The sequence below is a fragment of the Cyprinus carpio genome, chromosome B14 (assembly GCF_018340385.1).
Source record: "Cyprinus carpio isolate SPL01 chromosome B14, ASM1834038v1, whole genome shotgun sequence".
Taxonomy (NCBI): Eukaryota; Metazoa; Chordata; class Actinopteri; order Cypriniformes; family Cyprinidae; genus Cyprinus; species Cyprinus carpio.
Genome location: NC_056610.1, coordinates 14,821,351 through 14,845,919, shown reverse-complemented (window position 1 = coordinate 14,845,919; position 24,569 = coordinate 14,821,351). Strand labels below are relative to the sequence as shown.

Sequence of the window (24,569 nt, the reverse complement as noted above, 5' to 3'; positions counted from 1 at the left end):
TCTGCAGGTAACAGCTCCTCCACTGGCACTGCAATACATTTCCACATGGAGTGGCTGTTACACCCAGTGAGCACCAGGAGCAGCTCTCAACACTTCCTATGCTTGCCCAATGTCCAACAGATTTTATTCTGTTAAAGATAAGAGATCCATGGTTAGAAGAAAAAATAAAACAATTTCCAATAAAACAACCTGCTTGTCTACAAATAGGCCTAAGCAAATGATTTGAAGGACAGAGAAAATATGGAGGTTTTGAATATGATGTTAGTATTGCTATTTATTTAAACTGTAAATTTACCCCTTCATTTGCTAACCTCTTTCCTGTAAAGTCAAGGACTTTGACATATTGAACTTTACCCGCTTTACACCTTGACTAGTGAAAGTTATAAAGTCGAATACAATCAGCAATCAAATCTTCCCTGTGTGCATTCTTACTTTAATACAATAAACACTAGTTTACTACTACTATGAAGTATCTAGAAATGTTCACCCAGAGTCATTTGTTTACGTCGTTCCCAAAAACAAAACAAAACTGCACGAAGTACATACTATGAAAACTTTACAAAGTTGCATAAATACTAAATAAAGTACTAATGATAACTGTTCAAAATAACTCACCCGTGTATCAAAATGCAGAAACTCAGGTTGAAGCAGCATGATGATCTCTTTAAGCACACACATGACAGGAAAAAGGCTGAAAGAGAAAAGAGAGTAAAGAGCAGCATGCATGATCTCTTGCCATTCAGAAGAAGAATGCCCCAGAGTAAGAGTGTTGCCAGATTAATTATTACACATTCATCCAATAAGTAACAAGCTATGAAGCCCTTCCCATACTGCACGGTTTGCACATCCATCTGGGTAACATGTCTTCACCTTGAACACCTTGCAGAGGGAAAATAGACACTGGACACTTCTGATGGTTTTATTTGTCATGCATTGTCCTTTTCATGAAACCTGACTGTTGCTTAAAGCTGTGCAATTTCATGACATGCCATTTCAAAAGATATGGTTAATTGCAAATATATAAGTCATTTCTTTGTAGTCAAATATAGTGGATTCAGGTTGATTGGGACATTTTCCCCAGCAATCTCAATGGAAGAAAGTGTCCCAGTTATGAATTAACCCTTATGATACGGTAATATATAACTACGATACAGATAATAGTTGCTGGTGTTATTGTGTCGTTTCACCCTTCTATAGTAGCTGATCATGTGGTGGTAGTAGTACACCACACAGCGCAGCTCTAGTCGCTCAGCAGCAGAGAAAGCGATTTGGTCGTTGCGGCTTTCCGTAGATAGATGTGTGTGGAAGCAACCCAGTGCTGACAACAAATGTAAGTAGCTGTAGAACGACGTGCAGGGCTTATTAACGATTAAATTAAGTCAATATATCGTTCCTGATATAGAAAAGCGCTATTATTTTAAAAAGAAAATTCTCTAGAAGATACTTGTTATGCAAAAGAATAATTAGCTGTTGCTGGAGGCTGTTCAGTGTTAGCCTGCCAGCTAACTGAATTTAATCATGTATCTATCAGTATAAATACAGGCTGCTGCCACACTTATTTAAATTATTTTATCAGTCAGATTTGAATATGTAGGGATGATATGATCATGTCATCCAGAAGTGTAGAGTCCGTAAATCTGGCTGTTTCGAGCTGCAATGATTTTAGTATCTACCCAACTGTATGGCTTTGTGTGTGTGTGTGTGTGTATTAAATGATAAAGCGTTTATAAAAAGCTTTTCTGAAAATTTTTTATATGAATGTTCTGTGTATCTGTAAGGTGTTGTTATAATGCTTTAATAAACTCATTTTCAGCACAATGGCTGAGAGCACTACGTTAGACAGTCTGCTGGAAATGGGCTTTGACAGAAACAGAGCGTAAGTGATGATTTTACTACAGTGACACTGATGTTTACACACAGATCCAGTACTTTCCCTCACACAGTGATTGTTTTGTAGGGAGAAGGCAGTAGCACATACTGGAAACCAGGGCATTGAGAGAGCAATGGACTGGCGAGTCATCATATTTTTTTAATGCTTTTTATTTTTTAGGAAATTGCAATTCAATCTGATTATGCAGTTATCATTATGCATTTTTATTGTATGGAAAAGAGCAATAATATTTAATTGGCACAATAAATATATATTATTTAATTAACAAGAATTTTAATCAATTAAAAAAAAACGTTTTTGAAGTTGCATTTACTATTTCTATAACTGTACAGGTTAATGGAGCATGAGAATGATCCAGATATAAATGAGCCTTATGTTCCGCCTGCTGGAAATACTCTCGCCACCACAGAAGAACAGAGCCAGTCTCCTACAGAAACTCCTGAATGTAGGTTCTTCTGATGCTCCTCACTTTCAATTTCATTGAAACATCATCGTCATCATTTCACAAAATGTTACTTTCTCTTTTATTTGTGTTTGTGACCAAAACAAAAAACAGCCACTGAAGTTGCTGAGCAAATGGGAGATGCCAAATCACCTATGACAGAAGAAGAAAGGATGGAACAAGTAAAACGGTTTGTGCTTTGTGCAGCTGACCTTAAAATGTATTACCGTAAAAAGCACACATTTAAAAGCTGATGAAAAGTATTGCTTTCCCCCGACAGACTGGAGGAGTTGATGAAGGCCAGACAGGAGGAGAGGAGAGAGAGAGAGCGAAAGGAGGAAATAGAAAGAGAAAAGCAGAGAAGGAAACAGGGCCAAGAGCTGCTGCAGGTTAAACAGAAGCTTCAAGATGATGAGATGAAAAAGCTAGCGGACCAGCGCAGGAGAGAGAAGATGGAGGACAAGCTTGCCAAGTAAGACGAACAGGGATGCAATGCCTGTTTAACATTGATCAGACACTTTCAGTAAAGTTTTCACTTGAGTTCACTAGTTCTTATTCTTATCATTTAGCCATTGCTTTTAACACAAAGCAACTTAAAAAAAGAGAAATCATGCAGTTTGTCAAAGAGCCAACAATGGTTGTTAGAGACTAGATAGAGAAGAGGAGGAATGCAGAGAAGATTCTTCCCTTCTCTACCTGATAAAGTAATTTACAGCTTGGCATAACTATAAAAATATATATTCGTTATAAAAATGCCAATGGAGTTATACATTTACATTACTTTTCCAGGTCTAGAAATTATACATTTAAAATTAAACTGTTATAATTTTTGAAAATAATTGTTTCTTTATAGAAAAACATTAAACAAGAAATGTATTGACTTTTATTTCTTATTTAAATGCTCATTTAAATCATCTCATTTTAACCACTAGTAATAACCTGTGATCCTTTCTCAGGCAGCGAGTTAAAGAAAAGATTGCACGAGACAGAGAGGAGAGGGCACGAAAGGTATTAATTGATGCTTTTACTTTGCCCACTTCACATTACTACTATTATCTTGTGGGCCTACTACTAGTATATCAAGTATATAAATAATAAATAACAAAAACCTCTGCAGTTTGGAGGCGGTTCAGCAAGCACGGGTTTGTCATCTCCCCCCTCTGAAGCCCCTCTGCAGTCTCCACCTGAGGACCAAGGGCCTCCTCCTGCTAAGAAAGACTATGATGACTGTCGGATACAGGTACTGGCACAAAATGAAACCACCTTTCACTCATTACGCATTAGTTAGTGCCCAAGTAGACCTGAGGGTCCAGGATGTTGTTGAATTAACTAGAAATCATTTAAAATGGGATATTTAAGATACTTTAATGACAAATGATTCCACAAATGTGTATATATATATATATATACATATATAAGTCAAACTCCTCTCTTACCCTCCTCTGGTCATAAGGTGCGTCTTCTAGATGGATCCACCTTGAGCACTGTCTTCAAGGCTCATGAACCTCTGGCTGCTGTTAGAGTCTATATTCAGATGAACGGGGAAAACGGACAGGATTTCAACCTCATCACCCCGTATCCCAGACGTGTGTACACAGATCTAGACATGGAAAAACCCCTTTGTGAGCTGGGTAAGAATTTCTAGAAGGTTGATGTTTACTGGTGATATAGAACTAAAATGATCACAGTTCTTTGTCTCTGAGGAAGTAATTTTTATCTTCCGAATTTGTGCTTAACATCTGCCGTTTATGGATCTTTTGTTTTACTTGACAGGTTTGGTGCCTTCCGCCGTCCTTGTGGTTACCAAGAAATGAAGCAAAATAATAATAGAAACAAGCTGTTCTTCCAGACGTCAGTGCAAGATCAAACGGATTCTCTGAGGATCAGTGGACTGCTACTGCAATGATTCCACTTAAAGCGCCAAACATGCAATGAATTGATCATTAATTTCATTAAACATAAACCTGTTGATACTGCTTAATAAAGGGTCAAGTGAGTTTTCACAATGATGAACATTGAGAAACTGCTGTTAGCTTTCTGTTCTGCCACATGGAAAAAAGACATTTTCACCAATAAAATCTTACTCATCTTAGTTTTATGATTTGAATTTTATATTGGCGTTGGAAATAAAGGCAAAATCTGTAAACAAGCAGAAGCTTCTGATCATTGCATATACAGTGACTATTAGCTCTTAAAATATTCAATATCAAGAATAGTGCTATACCAAATTGTTGGAAAAAGGGTTTAAAAACCTTTAACATATCAGTGATTATAGTAGCTTATATCAGAATTGCATATCAATCATATCAAATTACCTTTACTATGTGATGCAGTGGTTCCTAACCTTCTGATAAATGCACACAGATTGTTTATATACATTAATAATACATTTAATATTAATGATACATTAATAATAGTTTAATAAAAAAAAATTAAGGCCCCTGGCTGAGAACCCTAGATGTAAAAAGATGACGATTAAAATCTCTTCAACATCGGTGCAAAGTCAGTGAAGTAAAAACTTTACAACATATTTGAATTTAAAAAATTTTTTTGTGTATTATATTTTATTAAAATTATAAGATGGTGAGTGCACAACAAACTGAATTTTAAACATTTAAAAATAACTTCGTACAAAATGGTCAACTGAAAAATGTTCACAATATATTTCAGGGAGTCAATAAATTGACAATTCACAGATAAATTACTTTAAAAGCATGAACAGATGTGTATATATATATATCTACAAATGCATTTTAGGATGTAAGGTGGCACTTAGTACAAAAAACTCAGGGAAAGAGACGGTAACATCCTTTAAAAACACAATAATAGGTTTGTACATTTTATCTCTCACTTCTGACACTGGCTCAAGTTACGCACTGCTGCGGCTTTTGGAGGACTGAGGATGTGTGAGTGGATCACATGAAGCAGCACCCCAGACCTCCGCTTTTGAAGGGACTTAGCTGGGAGGGTAGTACTGATTGTACTGGTTCCACGGGTTCTGGTAGCTGCCATACCCTCCATACTGTTGCTGCTGACACACAGGGACAATATTTGTATACAATACACATTTTAAATCAAGATGCATTGCGTTTAATCTTTTAAAGCTTTAACTGCCTCCTGCTGGGTAAATGCAGTGCTTTAGCAATACAACGTAAATGTGCCATTCAATCCATTACCTGATACCAGCTGCCATAACTCCCATATGATCCACTCATGTCTCCGCCCATCATAGAGGGAGGTGGCGTTGTCATGGGAACATGAGGCATTGTGGGTGGAGCCGTCTGTGGCACTGTCAAGGCTGATGCATCATCCATTTTGCTCATCTTTTCTGTATCACCGTTATCGCTTTAGGAAAAACAAACGCACATTTAAAAGGCTTGCACAAAACGAAATGTCAAAAGTAGATCTCTGGGGTTCTTTGTTTTTTTCGAGCTCACCCATGCTCTGCTTGTCTCTTTGCATCATGTTCCTTCAGCAGTTTCTGGTGCTCTTCATACATGCTCAACACACTGATAAAATACAAGAAGAATGTTAAAGGGGCCCTGTTATGCTTTTTCACTTTTTAAACTTTAGTTAGTCTGTAATGTTGCTGTTTGAGCATAAAAAAGATCTGCAAAGTTACAAAGCTCAAAGTCCACTTCAAAAGGAGTTATTTTATTTAACAGAAATCACTTTTCAAAAACTAAAAATATTTTCTGGGATTTGTGATATCACAAAGATCGACGAATGGGACAAGACCTGGTTGAGCTGCACTAGAGAAAGCAACGAGTGTTATCACTATGTCGGAGACGCGCTAGTGTTCTCAAAACAGACGAGCTTAGAGTGGTTACAATCATCCGGGTTTAAATTTTGCTCAAACTGATTTGATATTGACGCAATATTTAAAGTGATGGTCGCTATGGTGAGAAGCAGGACATTTCCCGACCAGGCGCTGAGTGCTACCAATCACAACACAGACTGGCCCAGTTAACCAATCACAGCCCATCTCGTATTCCAGAAGGCGGGCTTTTATTTGATACAGGAACTATTCCAGCCGTTCATGCCAGACTGGGGAGAGAGGTATTGTAATAATGTAAAATATGTAAAAAATAATGTATTTTTTGAACAACATAGTATGAGAGCCTGTTCTAGTACACCCCCAAAACAAAATCAAGACTTTGTAAAAGAGCATAATAAGACCCCTTTAAGGAACATTTAAGTAAACTTAATAATAATAATAGATTTGTAATGTAACATAATATACAGTATTGTTCAAAATAATAGCAGTACAATGTGACTAACCAGAATAATCAAGGTTTTTCGTATATTTTTTTATTGCTACGTGGCAAACAAGTTACCAGTAGGTTCAGTAGATTCTCAGAAAACAAATGAGACCCAGCATTCATGATATGCACGCTCTTAAGGCTGTGCAATTGGGCAATTAGTTGAATTAGTTGAAAGGGGTGTGTTCAAAAAAATAGCAGTGTGGCATTCAATCACTGAGGTCATCAATTTTGTGAAGAAACAGGTGTGAATCAGGTGGCCCCTATTTAAGGATGAAGCCAACACTTGTTGAACATGCATTTGAAAGCTGAGGAAAATGGGTCGTTCAAGACATTGTTCAGAAGAACAGCGTACTTTGATTAAAAAGTTGATTAGAGAGGGGAAAACCTATAAAGAGGTGCAAAAAATGATAGGCTGTTCAGCTAAAATGATCTCCAATGCCTTAAAATGGAGAGCAAAACCAGAGAGACGTGGAAGAAAACGGAAGACAACCATCAAAATGGATAGAAGAATAACCAGAATGGCAAAGGCTCAGCCAATGATCACCTCCAGGATGATCAAAGACAGTCTGGAGTTACCTGTAAGTACTGTGACAGTTAGAAGACGTCTGTGTGAAGCTAATCTATTTTCAAGAATCCCCCGCAAAGTCCCTCTGTTAAAAAAAAGGCATGTGTAGATGAGGTTACAATTTGCCAAAGAACACATCAACTGGCCTAAAGAGAAATGGAGGAACATTTTGTGGACTGATGAGAGTAAAATTGTTCTTTTTGGGTCCAAGGGCCACAGGCAGTTTGTGAGACGACCCCCAAACTCTGAATTCAAGCCACAGTACACAGTGAAGACAGTGAAGCATGGAGGTGCAAGCATCATGATATGGGCATGTTTCTCCTACTATGGTGTTGGGCCTATTTATCGCATACCAGGGATCATGGATCAGTTTGCATATGTTATAATACTTGAAGAGGTCATGTTGCCCTATGCTGAAGAGGACATGCCCTTGAAATGGTTGTTTCAACAAGACAATGACCCAAAACACACTAGTAAACGGGGCAAAGTCTTGGTTCCAAACCAACAAAATTAATGTTATGGAGTGGCCAGCCCAATCTCCAGACCTTAATCCAATTGAGAAATTGTGGGGTGATGTCAAAAATGCTGTTTCTGAAGCAAAACCAAGAAATGTGAATGAATTGTGGAATGTTGTTAAAGAATCATGGAGTGGAATAACAGCTGAGAGGTGCCACAAGTTGGTTGACTCCATGCCACACAGATGTCAAGCAGTTTTAAAAAACTGTGGTCATACAACTAAATATTAGTTTAGTGATTCACAGGATTGCTAAATCCCAGAAAAAAAAATGTTTGTACAAAATAGTTTTGAGTTTGTACAGTCAAAGGTAGACACTGCTATTTTTTTTGAACACACCCCTTTTAAATAATTGCCCAATTGCACAGCCTTAAGAGCGTGCATATCATGAATGCTGGGTCTTGTTTGTTTTCTGAGAATCTACTGAACCTACTGGTAACTTGTTTGCCACGTAGCAATAAAAAATATACTAAAAACCTTGATTATTCTGGTTAGTCACATTGTACTGCTATTATTTTGAACAATAATGTACATGTTTTATCACTAGTGCTGAAGCTACCCAGAATGCTTTGAATTAATTCTGACCTCTGTACTGTGGTCCCAAAGTCCTCAGCAAATTGCAGGCCACGTTGGGAGAAAAGGATTTTGGTCTTTGGGGAGAGAGGAGCAGCAACGGCTTTGGCCACACACTGCAGAATCCCACCTCCATTAGACCGCAGGTCACCTGACATCTCCAGCTCCAGAAGGTTGTGATACAATCTACCGTTATCCTGAGGATCCAAATCCAAGAGTCATCAAATATTGGTTTTGTGGTGCATAATATTGCGACAATTTTCTGTAATACCACTCAAAAGTTTTGGGTCATTATGATTTTTTTGAAAGAAGTCTCTTATGCACACCAAGACTGCATTTATTTGATCCAGAATACTGTAAAAACAATAATACTGTAAAACTGTAGCCTTGGAATTATAAGGTTCTATCTGCCATTTTTGTTAAAATTGAGTTATTCACATATTCTTATTCTGTGACAACTTATTTACATTATGTGAGGTTTCTTTTGTAAGCTGTGTACATTTTGGGCCTTTTTATTTTAGAAAACAAAAAGAGTTCTATCTACAGAAGTCTATGGAACGCAAAAACTTTGAAGCTCAATATCTCAAAACTGCTTAGAATGCAGAAAGAACCCTCTAATTCCAAGGCGGCGAAATGCTCAGCAGCCATTACTCCAGTCTTCAGTGTCACATTATCCTTCAGAAATAATTTCTTCTCTTTATTATTAGTGGTGAAAACATTTAAGTTGAATGTTCCCTCTAAGCTGCACACTTCTTAAGTTGTGACTGCGCAGGAGACATAATATGCCACGCACAGGACAAAGGCAAAAATGTGTTGTAGTAGTGTGCAAACTCTACTACATGGGGATGTTTTAGGTAACTGTAAAAGAATTCACATGTTCACGTTGTTTGAAATTATTTATTTAACAAAGTTTGAAAAAAATAGAAATAATCAAATAAATTGAAAAAAATATACAAAGTTTGAAAAAAAAAATTATATAAGCCTAATAAATTAATGACCGCAAAAAGGGAATTCGTGAGCAATAACTGCTTCATTTTTTCATATTAGCTATATTATATTTCATTATATTATATTATTATAAAGAATTTAACTGTTCTGCATGATTGTTCTGAATGATTTTAATACAATTTCCTGGTAAGTACCAGCACTGTTAAAACTGGGTCAAATTAAATATAAATAGCACATTAAACGTTAAACACTTTTTGGGGTGTGTGCTGTAGAGGTCTGGTATGAAGAATGTTTTTGTTCAGGTGGCCGAAATGTTTTGCTTAGCAAGAAAAAAAATTAGAGGGAACATTGGTTTTGTTGCTTAATATTTTTGTGGAAACTGATTCTTTAATGAATAGAAAGTCCAAAAGAACTAATTATTTTGTAACATTATAACTGTCTTTACTGTCAATTTTGCTTTATTTAATGCATATTTGCTGAGTAACCTTTTATTTTTTTTAACCTTACTGATGCCAAACTTTCGAATGGTAGTGTGTATAAAATGTTAAACGCTGGTATTTTACCGGACTCAGCTCTATGGCTTCCTGTAGAACAGTGCGGGCCCTGGAAGGGCTCTTGCACAGCTTGTGTAGAAAGCGAGCCAGTTTGATGGAGTAGAAGGCATGGAGTGGGGGATTGTCTTTACTCTGCTCCACCGTCTCCTTCAGCAGAGCCTCCGCCACATCCAAACGTCCTGCTCTCCGCTCCAGGCCTCCTCTTCTTATATTCTCATAAGCCAGAACAGGAGCTGTAATATGAAGTGTTTTTTGAATTGGATTTGCCTCTGAAATAATACCTATGGGAAGGGAAAACAAAATGAGACAATGTAATGTACACAATCTGCAGTAGCTGAAACAAATCCACATTTCTATGAAATATGTTTTAGATTTCTATGCTAAACTTATCGTCTCACCATGTTTTTCCTCAAATGAAGCCCACTGAAGGTGGATGCTGTGTTTGTATGGAAGATGGATTTCACAAGCTCTGCGGTACACATTACGCACCTCCTCCAGCCCGTGTGGTGCCAGGTAATGCACATACTGAAACACATAAATAGCTTACAAAATGCAACAAAAATGTCAACAATATTATAAAACAGACCATCATGATCTTTAATAACTGGTTGTTTGGATCTCCCTTCTATACTTACTTTGTTCCAGAATTCCTCATAGAGCGCACAAGCAATGAGACAGCGTTCAAACAGAATTAGCACTCTATTGTGCCCAGCTACACGCTCTTGTTTTGAGCCTTCATTGCCTTCCACAGCCGCCCCTTCAGCATCCACTGCTGCGGTTTCAGCTTCTGCAATCTCCCAGTCCAGATAGCTCTGCCAGGCTTTCAGCTGGGCTCTATCCAGAGGCTTCACATGGAAATAAGGCCTTTTAATCTGGGAAAAAAGAGCGAAGGAATCAAGCAACAGGAGGGTAAATTGACAGAAACACTTTCTACACAACCCATAAACAGTTCAAGTTTGGGTCAGCAAGATTTTTAGATATTTTTGAAAGTCTCATTATTCGATTACAAATTTTACAATTTATTTTGAGTAGATAATATTTTAGTGGAAAATTCTATTCATCTATTTGATAGAAAGCTCAAAAGAACCACATTTATCTGAAATAGTATTTTTGTAACAATGTAAATACCTTAACTGTCATTTTTTAATCAATTTAACACCTACTGTATTCATTTCTTTACCAAGAATATACGACATCATCAGCCAAATCTGGTGGGTTAGTTATTTATTTTTATAGATAACATCAGTGTTTCCTCAACCTCTTTCTGAGAACCTTACAGCATCTTCAAAGTTCCATCTCTTCCTGACTTCTGCTTCATTTTGTTGGTACAATTCCTCTCGGCTGACCATTAGGAGCTCCTGCATCTTCTGCACTGCTTCTTCCTGCATAAAAAAACATGTTAAAGATTAAAACGATCATCTCTAGAGTGTCACATCAGTTGAAGAAGACCTTCTATTACAGATGAAAAAGTGAGTTACCGAGTCCTTGCCATTGTCTGCAGGCTCTTCCTCCCCAGGCGGTCTCTCTTCTTCTTCAGCACTGATGTCAGATCTCTCTTTCTTGGCTTGAATCTGGCTCTGTTTGCACTCATTCCTCACCTTACTGTACTCCTCAGGGGACAGGACATCCTGAGGCGGGTGGGAGGTTAGATGAGCTTTCAGTCTGACAGAGGAGACAGAAATTCAGAGAACATCAGCCTTGTTTAGTTTAAGGGTCATCATGATTTTTTATGGACTCTGAAAGCAAAAGAATTTTTGTGATATTTTGGTGATCTGGATTTGATGTGTTTAACTGCAGGTGTTTGACAGTTTACCAATTAGGCTTTTGTTGATGCATTCAGCTGCATCTAAATATAAAGGGGGAAAGAGATCACAGAATATGAGCGTGAGAAGAAATGGTAACAAATTCTCACAAATCCATGCGTGTGTGTGTGTGTGTGTGTGGTATGTGGATTATGTGCCTCAAATCTGAGGAGTTGTGCGAGGAAAAAAATGATGTTAACACATATAAAATATGATCTATGAGTATAGCATACTTTTCATAGTGTGTGTTGTAGAACTGTGTGGGGACCCTCAGTACTCGGTCATAGACGCCGGTCATGAAATTCAGGTTGCCCTGCTCCTTCTCCCACTCGGCGTACAGATCCCACAGCCTGTCTGAATGGAAGTCCCAGCCAGCGACTGCAACTGCCTCCTCAAACACACTGAGCAAAGGACAAGACATTACTTATCATGTTATATTGTTTCTTGAAATGTTTTATTGCTGTAAAGAATAATGTTTAAAGTTACCATGAAATCAAAATTGACCACTCTTATTTTTTAGGGAATGTTGCCTGTCAGTCACATGAAAGCGCAGCAATTAGCAAACAACAACTGTCCAATCAATTCCAGATGGACAAAAGTACCCTTTTTTCTCATTTGAGAAGCCGTTTCACTCGGATATACATCACAACAGGGATAAATAAATGATCACAGTTTCTTTTTTAAGATAAGTTTTAACGAAAGTCTGGAATACACTCACAACTTTTCAAATCTGAACAGATTTTAAAACACTTGCCAACTTGTAAATGATTACAGGGAAAAACTGAAGGATAACAGATTACCACACTTTCAGGTTGTTCTGAACACAACAAACTAATGCAGAAACATGTACCTCATTGCCAGGAGATGCATGACAAATATAAACAAAGTGTGTTGTAAAATTGATTGAAAAAATATCAATCATGTTTGATATCCTCTGACAGGACGAATTCATAGCCTGATGCAAAAAAAAAAAAAAAAAACTTTAACTAGTGTCAACTTGTACAATCTGTTAATCGGGGCAATAATCTGAGTAAAAATTGTGCAGTGTATTGCAACCTTAATTGTGCATATTTGCTTTAACTGTTAAAGAGAATAACTGTATTGATAAAAATATTAAAGGGATAGTTCACCCAAAAGTGAAAACTCTGTCATTAATTACTCACCCTCAGTAAGACCTCTGTTCATCTTTGGAATAGAAATTAAGATATTTTTGATGAAATCCAGGAAATCTCAGACCCTCCATAGACAGCAAGGGTCCTTCCACGATTAAGGCCCAGAAAGGTAGTAAGAACATTGTTAAAATAGTCCATGTGACATCAGTGGTTCAACTGTAATTTTATAAAGCTACGAGAATACTCTTTGTGTGCAAAAAAAACTAAAATAACAACTTTATTCAATAATTCTTCAACAATTCTACCTTTCTGGATCTTGATCGTGGTAGGACTCCTGCTGTCTATGGAGGGTCAGAAAGCTCTTGGATTTCATCAAAAATATCTTATTATTATAAGTAATTAATGACAGAATTTTCATTTTTGGGCGAACTAACCCTTTAAGATACTAAATAGGATTAAACTTCCATTTCCTTTTTACTTGTTGTAAAAACACTTGCTCAGTTTGTTTCTGGTCAGATAGCGCTTTGACAAAGATGCAACTAATGTTCCTCAATAAACTCTGCCTATATACTATCATCATGTGTCTCCTGCCTCTTGCTCTTCCCTTGCAAAGTTAACTTGGCATCAATGCCGACTGACTTTAAGACAAAAAGAGAAAGAAAACTAGTAACAAACTGGGTCTAACAATATCACAGAACAAAAATGGAAGCAGAAATTGCATCCTGGAGAAAAAAAAAGTTGCAAGTTTGTCAGTGGTACCTGCGGATGCGCTGTGTTGACTCAGGCAGGTTCATGTTGAGCGTTCCCAGCAGCAGGTTGATGTAGTGAATCCAGAGATCAACACTGAGAGGGATTGCCTTCAAACCTCGTTCACACACCTGTCAAAGGACCCAAATACAGATTTACATCTCCATATAATGTACAGATCATCTTTAAATATGACAGAATTACAGAAACGTGAATACAATAGTATGCAAAGTAATTTTATGTTAGGGGATTGTTCCTTTTTTTTTGTATTTGACTGAAATGTCCATCTATGCATGCTCTCACCTCTTCAGCCTTATTGACGTGACCGGCCCGTCTCTCAAGATCCGCAAACTTTTTCCAGTAACCGTAACACAGAGGATACCGCAGCAGAAACGCATTCAGGGCTTGACGGCAAGCTCTCATGTGGCCCTGCGATAAATAATGAAAAATTTAAAACCAACTAACATTTTGGTGCCGCCCCAATAATGAAACACTGCAATCCGTATACAACACATTCACCTCTTGTTCACAGTACTGCAGGAGGTCAGTCCAGCTGTTGAAATCTTGAGGATTGTCGCTGGTAAGTTTCCAAAGTCTCTGGAAGTCTGCAGGCATCTCTCCCTCTTCCTCCTCTTCTCCTTCGGCTGTGTAGGGGGTTGTCGGGACGCCGGTGTCTCCTCCATCTGCACCCCTCTCTGCTGATTCCTTAACATCTGTCTTGGGGAGGTCTGCAGCCTCAGGCTCATAAAGCTCTGTCAATGAAAGCGAGGTATTGAGTAAACAGACTACAGCTTAATTCAGTGTATTGAGTTAGGTTATGATGCAGAATATAGGGTTAAGATATAGTCAACTTATATCACAGTTAGTAAAACTGAATCTCCCTTTGGTCTCGCTATACCCTTACTGGACACAAAGTGTTAACGTTACATATTTCGTTGACGAAAGGTGATTTATTTTATTTAACCGTTTATAAAGGTTAGTCTGCAACTTAATCCTCGTATTAATTTTAACATAAAATTGTCAAATAACTCTTACGGGATAAAAAAGCTCAAGTTTGAACCAATAAATCAATGGTTATTTAGATCGCTAGCTATATCATGAAGACGCGCTCGTGTAATAACTGATGCATAAAGCGTTAAGAAATGAATACGACAACTATATTCATACATGCTTAAAAACTCGGTATTTTATTATGTAAGTTTTAAAGAGAAACCTGAAGGGTTTGTGAGTTGCCCGTTGTTGCCCAGATCCTCTGTGCCTTCTGCCGCCATTATTGACCACACAACAAATGACGCATATAAAGTGCGCCTCATTCATTGTACTGTCGCAGTAGATTGTCGATAGCAAGGTTGTATCGTCATACCACTGCTGTATAATCCATAAAATCCCGAAGAGAAAATTAAATAGTGTTACAACTGAGTAAAAATGACACATTTTAAATATGTATTAAATAAAAAAATAATAAGTACGCCACTTTTGACGTAAAACATTTCAAAAGCTATTTCAGCACTATTGCTTAATACCCTTTAATCTCAAGCAGGGAATAAGCAACTGTCGTAAAATTGTGTAGTTATGACTTAAATCAAAATGTTCTTTTAATATTTTCCATGAATGTGCTGCCATCGAGATGAGGCACAACAAACAAACGCAGTTGGGAATGTACAGTAATTTTTATTTCCATCTCATTTGAACACTCATTAATCAGAACTGTAGACATTACGTTTTTGCCTCACATTTTCAGAGCTTTCAGGGTCACCCTCAAAAATGGAATGAAACGAAGTGAAATCAGAGCAGTAGTGTAAGATGGTCCGACGGGAATGTTCACAAAGCTCTCCTTCATGAGACATTTACTTCAGTCATTATCACAGAATATCAACAATTCTATAGTGGATGACAAAGTTAACTTAAATCATCTTCCCCATCACAGTAGATTAGACTGGAATAATTGACGGTTTCATTCTGCTTTGCAGGCTCAAAACATAAATCCCCCACCCACCACAAAAACAGCACATCCAAGTGCTCTAGAAAACAAAAATACAAGCAATAAGACAAAATAAACTCACAGATTTAGTGGGTTATTCCCCTGTAAAACAATCCAAACCCAAGATCCCACATCAAATTAACTAACTAGGCCATAAGCAAATAGAGCTTATTAGTAGTGTCCAGTGAAGAACTTTAAAAACTAAACTCTAACACCCCTGATGGGCTCATAGTAAACCATTTTCAAAGCTTTAACATTTTAGACTAACAGAATTGATTTGTGAACCTGTTGTGCCGTCTTATTTTTGAAAATTAGCAAATATATTTGCTAAAGACCTATCCACTGGGTTTCCACTGTGCTCATAGGGTTTAAATACAATGAACAGTCTTATCTGCTGCCCTGAAATGATTTAAATCCACTGCATGATTCAGTTAATCTGACTTTAATACTACTTTTCACTACACAAAATTAAAAACAAAGCTTTTGGCTTCTGAATGACATTACTACATTTAAAATGGAAAGCATTTACTGTCTGACCCTGCCAGTTGGATCCATCTCTTTTTAGCACTGAAAATATCTCTGACTCACTGCACCATTTCTTCACTTTTGAATTGTTGAATTTGTAAGTGCTCGATGCGTTTATGAATTAAGAGTGAAATTTTCAACTGATGAATTTTTCAAGTGATTTTATAGATCTCGTGTCATCTGGCCCGGGCCGCTGTAGAGATCCAGTGAGCTACTGCAGCAGCAGGGTCCAGTCGGCCCCAGCATTCATCCCAGGTTTACGGAGGGTCAGCACTGACATGGAAGTGTCAAACTCAAAGTCCACAGGGGTTTCTTTGCCTGTTTGAGAGATCATGAGAAGATTAGCATGCCATACAATCTGAGACATTGAGGTCATTTCTGTTGTAATACAAGACATTATTTTTCAGATATTACAATATTCAACATCTTACCATCCATTTTAAGAAGAACCTTGCTGGGCTTGCTGGCACCCAAAATAAGAACTTTTTCAATCCATGATGATGTTAAGAAATTACAGTCTGGGCACAGGTTGCTGAGATGAAGGAAAGTATTTTTATGTCAAAACTGTCAATCAAAAATGTCTGGACGATGAAGCAGATAAGTAAAGGACAGATGAATATAAATACCTGGAGGTGAGAGCATTGTTGGCAAAAGTGAGGCTCCGATGAATAAATTCTTTCTTTGTATCATAGTTAAAACTATGGCCATCATCAATGTAAAGCTCGCCTTCAGCAAATTTCTAAAAAGTGTAAAAGAGAGAAGAATTTTTTTTTTTTTTAATTCAATTCAATTGTACCATTGGTTTTATTAGTCAACTAGTTCTTTACCTTAGGGCTAAGGGCCACATACAAGGTGTATGGGTCATTTTCCATGCAAGTGGAAGACCTTCGAACTCTGTCCTTCCGAGGGATGATAGAGCCACCACGCTGGAACACCGGGATTTAAAAAAAAAAAAACAAAAAAAAAAAAACCCCAATTAAAATAAATCAATCTAAAATATAAAATGGTTTTCTTGAACAAGGAGAGACTCTTACAGAGCTTAGTGTGACTGGGATGTAGAGATTCTGTGCACCATTGTGTTTTTGAAAGGTGTGGACATCATACCAAACCTGGAAATAGAAAAAAGAAAACAGTATGAAGCATGAGTTAATCTAATATAATATTCAACATGCTATATACATTTGCGTTCATGTTCACAAGTAAAGTTTTTACATTGACGAAAATAAAATGTTTAAGCTTTAGTTTATGTCATAAAACAACAAAGCTGGTGGTAGAAAATATTACTGGGATAAATATACTCGTTCTAGCTAGCATTTCCTGAAAGAGAGAGATTTTGATTTAGTATTTAAGTCAACAGTATCACCTCTTCGGCTCCAGGCAGATAGGCCGTGACTCCACGAGACCCTTCCTCTGTGACTGGGTGAACCAACAAATCGCTGCCTAAACAACAAAAACAGAACACATTATAAATTACAGACTCACTGATATTAGACTTGATATTAGAAAAAGGTTTTTATAATTTCTCACCAATTAGGAATTCATCATCAATGGTGAAAGTTGCTGTGTCCTTGGGATAATCGACCCAAAGAGGCCTGAGACACGACAGAAAAGAGAAAGTGCACTCATGTAAAATGAAGTAGCACTTATGACTATACAAACAAACAATCTAGTCTGTGTGAAATAATGAACAATATCATAAGCAAGCATTCACAGGGACCTCGCTCACCTCATGACAGGCATTCCAGTCTTATGTGCTTGGTAGAACAGCTGGTACCAGTACGGCAGAAGAGCATAACGCTGGCGGATTACCTCCCGGATGTGCGCCGTGTTCTCCGGCCCAAAGAGCCAGGGTTCCCTGCGCGTGGTGTCTAGATGAGCATGAGCACGGAAGAATGGCTGATACGCACCCGTCTGATACCAGCGAACCAGAAGCTCAGTGCTGGGGTTCTTAAAAAAGCCACCAACATCAGCTGTATGCAAGAAGAGAGAAATGGTTAGCAGCATGATTACAAAATATAGGCATCTAAAGTTGCACACATGTCCACTGCATTATCATGTCATTCATATAGTAGACCATTCAAATTAATACAATTCTCTATCCATTGTGTGTTTGTTATTAAATATTTTGCCTAGTTTGATTGTGCTTTCAGCTAAATAAAACTGCAATATTTATTTTACCATGTTAAAATACATTTTCCTCTCAAAATCAGCAAATAAAAGTTTGTTTGGGTCTAGTTATTACCACTGAGTATACAGATAATTACTGACCTCCACAAAACGAGACGCCCACAAGCCCAAGACTGAGACACATGGGAATGGAAATCTTGAGATGGTCCCATTCAGCTGCATTATCACCAGTCCAAACAGCACCTGATGAAAACATTCAAACCCAAATGTTTCTTTCACACAACATGTACAATAAAATAATCACAGTCTCAAACTTTAATTTCCGTGTGCAAAGACAACCACATGAATTTACCGTATCTCTGAGAACCAGCAAAAAAGGCTCTGGTCAGAACAAAAGGCCTTTCAACTCCACCAGATCGTTGAATCTGACCTTCGGCAGTGGCCATTTGCTGCATGATAATACAAAGAGAAAATCAAGGAAAAGAAGAGAATAACATTTAATTTGGAAAAATATTTAATGCAGGTGGTAGAGTATAAAATATTAGTAACAATGTTATTGATGTTTGTCCCTTCTCTTCAGTTGGTTCTAAAATATTCCACATTTTATCATAAATAAGTTCCTCACCACGTAAAGTCCATAGATATTGTGGATGTCTCTGTGCTCCCACTTTCCATGCAGTGCATCTTTGTGCATAGTGACCTCAGGCCCATTGAACACAGACGGCTCATTCATGTCATTCCAGGTAAAGAGATTCTCCATCGAACCCTGAAAAGCAACATTTAGTTATGACAATAGGATTTGTTTGGCCATTTTCACATTTAACACTGTGTTTTAACCACATGTGATGTGTCAAAGTTTCCAAATCTGGAGCAGGACATTTGACCATTAAGATTTCACAGTGGAATGGAAACCAGTGATTGACAATGTCCTTCACAGTCTTCTGCAGCCAGGTTTACAGACGAGAAACTTAATTTGTGCATATTTTAAAGAGCGAAAGCACTTTATACTCTTTTGAAAAAGTCGTATGTAGAAGGGAAATGCAGCACAAGACATAAAAGCATCACCACATCCTGCCTGGGCTAGAAGTGGAGAAAAACAGAGGTACAGCTACAACATCTGCTTTAATGATTGATTTGCAATTACTAGAATAATAGAACAAGAAGGAAATCAGTCAAGTTAACACTCTTTTTGCTCAAGAGCATTATGATATAACTGTTTCAGATTTTTTTCCTAGTTTAGGGCTTTCACTATGACAAGACTGAGAACAGAAATTTCTTACCTCATACTGGTCATAAGCGAACATACTGGCCCACCAGGCCCGCATTTCTGGTTTTGTAAAATCTGGGTAACCAGAGTTTCCTGTGACAAGACCAGAGATGCATTTAAAATACAACACATGTAACATTAAGCATCTTAACACAAACACCACTTTTTTTTTTTTAATTAAGTGAATTTTTTTATCTATGGTTCAAAAGATTTAAGTCCGTTTTTTGTTTTTTTAAGAAATTAATACTTTTACTCAATAAGGATGCATTCAATTGATCAAAAGTGAGAGTAAAGACTTTTACATTGTTAAAAAAAGAATTAAGTTTCAAATAAACGCTGTTCTTTTATACTTTCTATTCATCAAAGAATGTCGTAAAAATATTAAGCAGCACATCTGCATTCAAAAACAAACTTCCCACCTGGCCAGCACCAGCCTTCATAATTCCTGCCGTCTTTGTTCTTAACATAGAAGTCTTTAGAAGTAATCTCGTTGTGGATCTTGTAGCCACTATCAACCCTGATGTGGGGGTCTACTATAGACACCATCTATTCAAAACAAGATTATCATCACAAAAGAATCCTTATGGAATGTTTAGAAGAAATTAATACCATACTGTAGTTCTACAACAACTGTGGCTGACCTTGCGTCTCTTGTCCATTAGGCCCTGGAGCATCTCTTTAGGCTGAGGGAACTTGTGGGGATCCCAGGTGAAGTAGCGCTTGCCATCTGCATGCTCAATATCAAGCCATATGAAATCATAAGGGATGTCATGTTGGTCAAAGCCTTGGTCCACTGACTTCACATCTTCCTGGTCATTATAATTCCAGCGGCACTGGTGATAGCCCAGACTGGCGAGGGGAGGGAAAGACTGGGTGCCTAGAAAGTGAAAAAAAGCCCCATAATATCTCTGACTCATGCCTGAAGATGGTTTAGTGTAGTTTAGAGGTCATAGGTGACATTTACCTGTGAGAGAGGCGTATTGTGAGAAGACATCGGATGGTTTGGGCCCAAGCATGATGAAGACATCGATGATACCGCTCTCAGAGATCCAACGGACATCCGTCTGTGGTTTCTCACTTGAGCCTTGAACAAAGTCTAGCATCTTACCAAAGACAGTCTGAAAGAAAGACAATAGTAACAATGAAGTTATGAGTTAGAGTTTTAAAATACACCAGGGATTATAATATAGAGAAGCCTAGTGACCTCTTACCTTTCCCGCAGTATTAGAACTGATGTCTACCCAGGTCTCAGCTGCATTAAGCCAGAAAATACCCATGGTCCTCTGTGTGTTATGAGCTAGCATGACAGGTATGGATCCATATAAGGCCATAGGGTTATAGAGCTCATACTGAAACACATCTAGGTTATACAGCCTGTATGGATCACCACCACTAGGAAAAAAGAAAAAAAAAAAAACCTTGCTTACCGATTTCATAGGAGGTGTATTTAGATTTCTGTGTATTAAGATGTATACTCACTCTGTGGTTTTGAGTTTTAGGTCATAAGCATGCTCTGGAATACCATACACATGTTCTACACCAGGCAAGGAGAAGTCTAAACTTATTGATGTGGGGCCTAAAGAAAATATTGAACAATACATATTAACATTTCATTATTGTATGATATTGTGTAATAAAAATTTAAGTCCATCTCTGACAGCCTTGAGGCAATCAATATGCTCTAATATAATACAGTGTACTCTAAAATGTTAGCTGCATTAACTGTACACACTACTGTTAGAGTTTGGGGACAGTAAGATTGTTTTTTTAAAGAAATCAATACTCTTATGCTGCAAGGATGCATCAAATTGATCAAATGTGACAAAGACATTTATAATCTTGGAACAGATTTATATAACAAGTAAATACTTTTTTTTTAATGATTTATTCATCAAAGAGTCCTAACAATGTGATCATTTTATGACAGTGACGGAATCAAACTAAGGCTTATTGGCTAGTAAAAAAGAGAGAGCAATAAACCTTTCAAGATGCTTTCTATTTCAATAGAAAACACGTGAACACCAATTTAAAACTGAACTTGTCAAGTGATTTCATGGAAATGTAACTGACGTAGAAACATACCGTTCGGTTTGGTATCTGTGTGAGATTTAAACGTCTCTTCCCACAGTCCATCTTCCTCTTTCTCACTCTCTCCATCCTCATCCTATTGTGTGGGTGAAATTATTATTTTTTTTTAAATTTAAAAAAAATGTCTTTGTTTCAGTTCTCAATGGGATGATTATCAGATCACACTTCTTTAGTTACTACAGTACTTTCACACATATCAGTGTTGCATAACTGCTACATAAAGCTGCTAAACCAGATCTGGTACAGTAACAGGACATGTTGGTTTTAACTGAAGACGTGGCAAGATGACACTGAATCAGGTTCTAGTGTTATTTACCCAAGCACACCCACAAATGCACAAAAACAGCTACTGACCTTCTTGCCTTCATCTTGCTGTTGATCTCCATCTACACTCTCTTTAACCTCCGCACCATCTGCTTGTGCTTGCCTTTGATAACACACCCAACATACAGACAAAAGAGAGAATAACAATAGTAAGGCTTAAGTAGTAAATGGTTTGCATTCACCACTGACATTTACAAAATCTCCTCCACTCTGCAGCAAACTATTCTACACTTTTTCCTGATTTTGGGAGAGGACAGGGAATTATTTTAACCTAAGCAAGTTGAAAACCACTTTTGGGGTAAACTATCCTTTTAAATCCTTGTAGCAATATAAATATCATTTCCAACTACACTACCGTTCAAAAGTTGTGGGTCAATTAGAATTGAATGCTTTTAATACTTGTTTCTGAGGATCATGTGGCACTTAAGACTGGAGGAATGGCTGCTGAAACCATTAATTAAATAAATGTAGCCTTGGGGAGCATAAAAACAAACCAGCAAAAACATTAAAAGCCTTACTGACCCAAACTTTTGAACAGTAGTGTAGAGGTATTCTTCTCAGCTTCCAAATAAAGGCCATTTTAGGAGAGAAAAACTCAATACTCACGTGTCCTTGTGAAGACGCAGGTGCTCAAAGGCCAGCAGGCCACGCGAGTTGAGGGAGAGCAGCACCTCTGGCCCCTCCATGATGTCCAGCCTAAATGGACGGGCACTAACAATCAACCTCTGGTTCTCTGCTCCCAGAGACAACACAACGCCATTATCGTCCTTGGACAACACTGAGAGACTAGTGAAAGAGAGACACAGAGAGAGACACAAAGACAGACAGGGGAATCAGATGCCAAATAAAAGCAGCAGAAACGAGCTGAGGTTACTAAGAGGAACACAATAAATCATGCATGTGTTCGACTGTTCTCTGAACGTCTTTGTGCACTCTCAAGAGACACACTCACGGCTCAGTAGGAGGCTCTGCTATGAGCACGTCTGGCACCTCAAAGCGCGGCTTCAGAGGTTTCAACTCATTTATTTTCACCCGCGTCATATTCCCCTGCAGTCTGTACAGCTCCAACAGCAAGTGCACCTGCAAACAGCATTAGCGTGATCATCCAAAATCCTGGCCTTTGCGCAGGGACATAATCCCAGAACATGTAACAAGAAGGGCAGACTAACTTCCTCTCTGATTTGGCCGTAAATGGGACCAGATAAACCACTGAATATCAAGAAATTCTGCAGATCTTTTAACAAGGAGATTAAAAAAATACTGTTTTCAGAGGCATCAGTTTAAAGGAGAGCATGAAACAGACCTTGTTGTTGTCATTGATGAGCTGGAGGGTCAGTCGGGAGTCACTGAGCTCCAAAGTTTCCAGAAGAGCTCGGTATGGGGACTGACCCGGCTTGAGCGCCCGCTGACGTCTACGGACAAACAGAGACAAAAATCATTGCATTTCTGCAGCCTTTGCAGATGCAAGTCAAGAACTCTCTCAACTACCAAAACAGAGTATACGGTGGATCATTTCAATTTTACATATTTCAGAATAATACAATAATAACTAACTTCGCTATTTTTCACGGGATTCTTAACATGCAGTCCTAGTTGCACACTGCACAGCTCGTCTATAATGTAGTGATTAACAGTATAACTCTTGACATACTTGCAGAAAGCACTCTGATCACAGGTTTTAAAGTTTCCCCGATCCACAGCAAAGGTGCTGCTGAAAAACAGAGACACACAGACCACAGACAGCAGCCCCATCCTAAAAAAAATAAAGTACAAGAGAAGAAAGTTTAAAGTAAAATAAACTACTGCATTTGATCATTTTTGAGTAATGAATGGGCAGGGTGGAGTAACAATAGGGCTATGTGCACTTCCTTATTTCTTGAGAAAAGAGCCATGATTTAACAGCATTTACATAGCGAGTTATTTTTTTTATTTAACACCTTGCACGTGACACAATCTGATATCTTCACTCAAAAAAGCAGCTGGGATGGGATTAGATGCATGTAAAAACAACGGCATAATTAAAAAAAAAGCTGTATTTTCTCAATGAATGTATTATTTTGTATATACTCGCTCTCTCCATAAAGCTTAACTTCCCTTATTTAAAACATACCGGTTAATTTTGGTCTCAACTTTATGCTGGATAAAATAATCTGTAAACTCTTCAGATTTTATCTAGCATTGCACAGCGATCAATCAACTACAATCTCGACCCCCGAACTGCATTTAAAAAAAAAATAAAAAATTATCAACACCAGGATGATATGAAAAAAAGCTGCAATGCATGCGCAAATAATTAATGCCATATAAAAGATACTCGTTTGTACTACTTTACGTCAACCATAAAGATGTATAAAGACATCATGTCTTATGAATTAAAAGATGACTCGTCAAAAGGCCAGCGATGGCTCAGCCACGCATTCACATCTAACGTTACTGTTTTGCTTCCTCGTTCAACACCTGCAGCAGCTTTACAGCCCAACTCTCACACGAGCTGCCCGTCGGTTAGCTTAAAATAAAGGCAGAGGAAATTTTTAAAAATCCGTAACGACGAATTTATAATGATAGCTTAGTCTTTGTTTTACCTTTCAATGGAGATAACCGCCATCTTGCACACACAGCATTAAGCCCAGCCTCCCGGAGGTCGGTCGGTTTGCGTGTTTGCAGGAACACTATTGGGTAACAACCGAATCCCCACAGGCCACACTTACCATGGAAACCAACCCATCTGACATGTATGCTTGTGAACACGAGATTATTGTGTGATGAACCTACATTATATTACAGATAGGCAGGGATCATTCAGCACAGCTGTGGTTCATTTCATGTTGATTTGATGATGAAAAT

General features: G+C 37.9%; 3 protein-coding genes across 4 annotated transcripts; 1 reads left to right on the top strand and 2 right to left on the bottom strand.

Moving 5' to 3' along the window:
* Positions 1–1,188: 1,188 nt before the first annotated feature.
* Positions 1,189–4,425, top strand: ubxn1 (UBX domain protein 1). The gene is made up of 10 exons (XM_042738220.1): positions 1,189–1,330; positions 1,814–1,876; positions 1,958–2,011; positions 2,224–2,336; positions 2,448–2,523; positions 2,614–2,805; positions 3,290–3,341; positions 3,451–3,573; positions 3,787–3,964; positions 4,107–4,425. Exons 2-10 carry the CDS (start codon positions 1,818–1,820, stop codon positions 4,145–4,147), a joined length of 888 nt encoding a protein of 295 aa, XP_042594154.1. The 5' UTR covers positions 1,189–1,330; positions 1,814–1,817; the 3' UTR covers positions 4,148–4,425.
* Positions 4,426–4,868: 443 nt separating this feature from the next.
* Positions 4,869–14,772, bottom strand: si:ch211-114c17.1 (pre-mRNA-processing factor 39). Its single transcript, XM_042738221.1, has 14 exons — positions 14,627–14,772; positions 13,933–14,165; positions 13,717–13,842; positions 13,426–13,544; positions 11,788–11,955; positions 11,231–11,414; positions 11,030–11,134; positions 10,388–10,624; positions 10,151–10,277; positions 9,762–10,033; positions 8,263–8,447; positions 5,771–5,842; positions 5,510–5,678; positions 4,869–5,364 (listed from the first exon to the last, which is right to left on the bottom strand). Exons 1-14 carry the CDS (start codon positions 14,724–14,726, stop codon positions 5,290–5,292), a joined length of 2,172 nt encoding a protein of 723 aa, XP_042594155.1. The 5' UTR covers positions 14,727–14,772; the 3' UTR covers positions 4,869–5,289.
* Positions 14,773–15,064: 292 nt separating this feature from the next.
* LOC109101544 (neutral alpha-glucosidase AB-like) lies at positions 15,065–24,473 on the bottom strand. Of its 2 annotated transcripts, none has more exons than XM_042738218.1 (24): positions 24,308–24,473; positions 23,377–23,478; positions 23,029–23,137; positions 22,678–22,805; positions 22,332–22,511; positions 21,756–21,828; positions 21,396–21,477; positions 20,793–20,889; positions 20,525–20,705; positions 20,278–20,431; positions 19,955–20,190; positions 19,733–19,859; positions 19,327–19,406; positions 18,672–18,812; positions 18,399–18,495; positions 18,188–18,289; positions 17,646–17,889; positions 17,447–17,511; positions 17,283–17,359; positions 16,954–17,028; positions 16,747–16,860; positions 16,546–16,658; positions 16,351–16,451; positions 15,065–16,237 (listed from the first exon to the last, which is right to left on the bottom strand). In XM_042738218.1, the coding sequence occupies exons 1-24, from the start codon at positions 24,328–24,330 to the stop codon at positions 16,131–16,133; spliced, it is 2,808 nt and encodes a 935-aa protein (XP_042594152.1). In that variant the 5' UTR covers positions 24,331–24,473; the 3' UTR covers positions 15,065–16,130. The 2 variants fall into 2 exon arrangements, with proteins under 2 accessions (XP_042594152.1, XP_042594153.1); XM_042738219.1 differs by lacking the exon at positions 24,308–24,473 and adding an exon at positions 24,183–24,205.
* Positions 24,474–24,569: the final 96 nt, after the last annotated feature.

What these genes read in the sequence shown, in the direction of transcription:
- si:ch211-114c17.1 (XM_042738221.1), bottom strand. Translation starts at nt 14,726, where the DNA reads ATGAGGCGCACTTTATATGCGTCATTTGTTGTGTGGTCAATAATGGCG. An exon ending in TCAACACAGCGCATCCGCAG is followed by an intron (nt 11,956 to 13,425) that starts GTACCACTGACA and finishes TCCTTTGCTCAG; the next exon opens with TGTGTTTGAGGAGGCAGTTG. An exon ending in AAGAGACAAGCAGAGCATGG is followed by an intron (nt 5,679 to 5,770) that starts GTGAGCTCGAAA and finishes TTTTTCCTAAAG; the next exon opens with CGATAACGGTGATACAGAAA.
- LOC109101544 (XM_042738218.1), bottom strand. Translation starts at nt 24,330, where the DNA reads ATGGCGGTTATCTCCATTGAAAG. An exon ending in GCGGTTATCTCCATTGAAAG is followed by an intron (nt 23,479 to 24,307) that starts GTAAAACAAAGA and finishes TATTTTTTTTAG; the next exon opens with GATGGGGCTGCTGTCTGTGG. An exon ending in GGTTCTTCTTAAAATGGATG is followed by an intron (nt 16,238 to 16,350) that starts GTAAGATGTTGA and finishes TCTCTCAAACAG; the next exon opens with GCAAAGAAACCCCTGTGGAC.
- ubxn1 (XM_042738220.1), top strand. Translation starts at nt 1,818, where the DNA reads ATGGCTGAGAGCACTACGTTAGACAGTCTGCTGGAAATGGGCTTTGAC. An exon ending in TCCTACAGAAACTCCTGAAT is followed by an intron (nt 2,337 to 2,447) that starts GTAGGTTCTTCT and finishes AACAAAAAACAG; the next exon opens with CCACTGAAGTTGCTGAGCAA. An exon ending in ATGGAGGACAAGCTTGCCAA is followed by an intron (nt 2,806 to 3,289) that starts GTAAGACGAACA and finishes ATCCTTTCTCAG; the next exon opens with GCAGCGAGTTAAAGAAAAGA.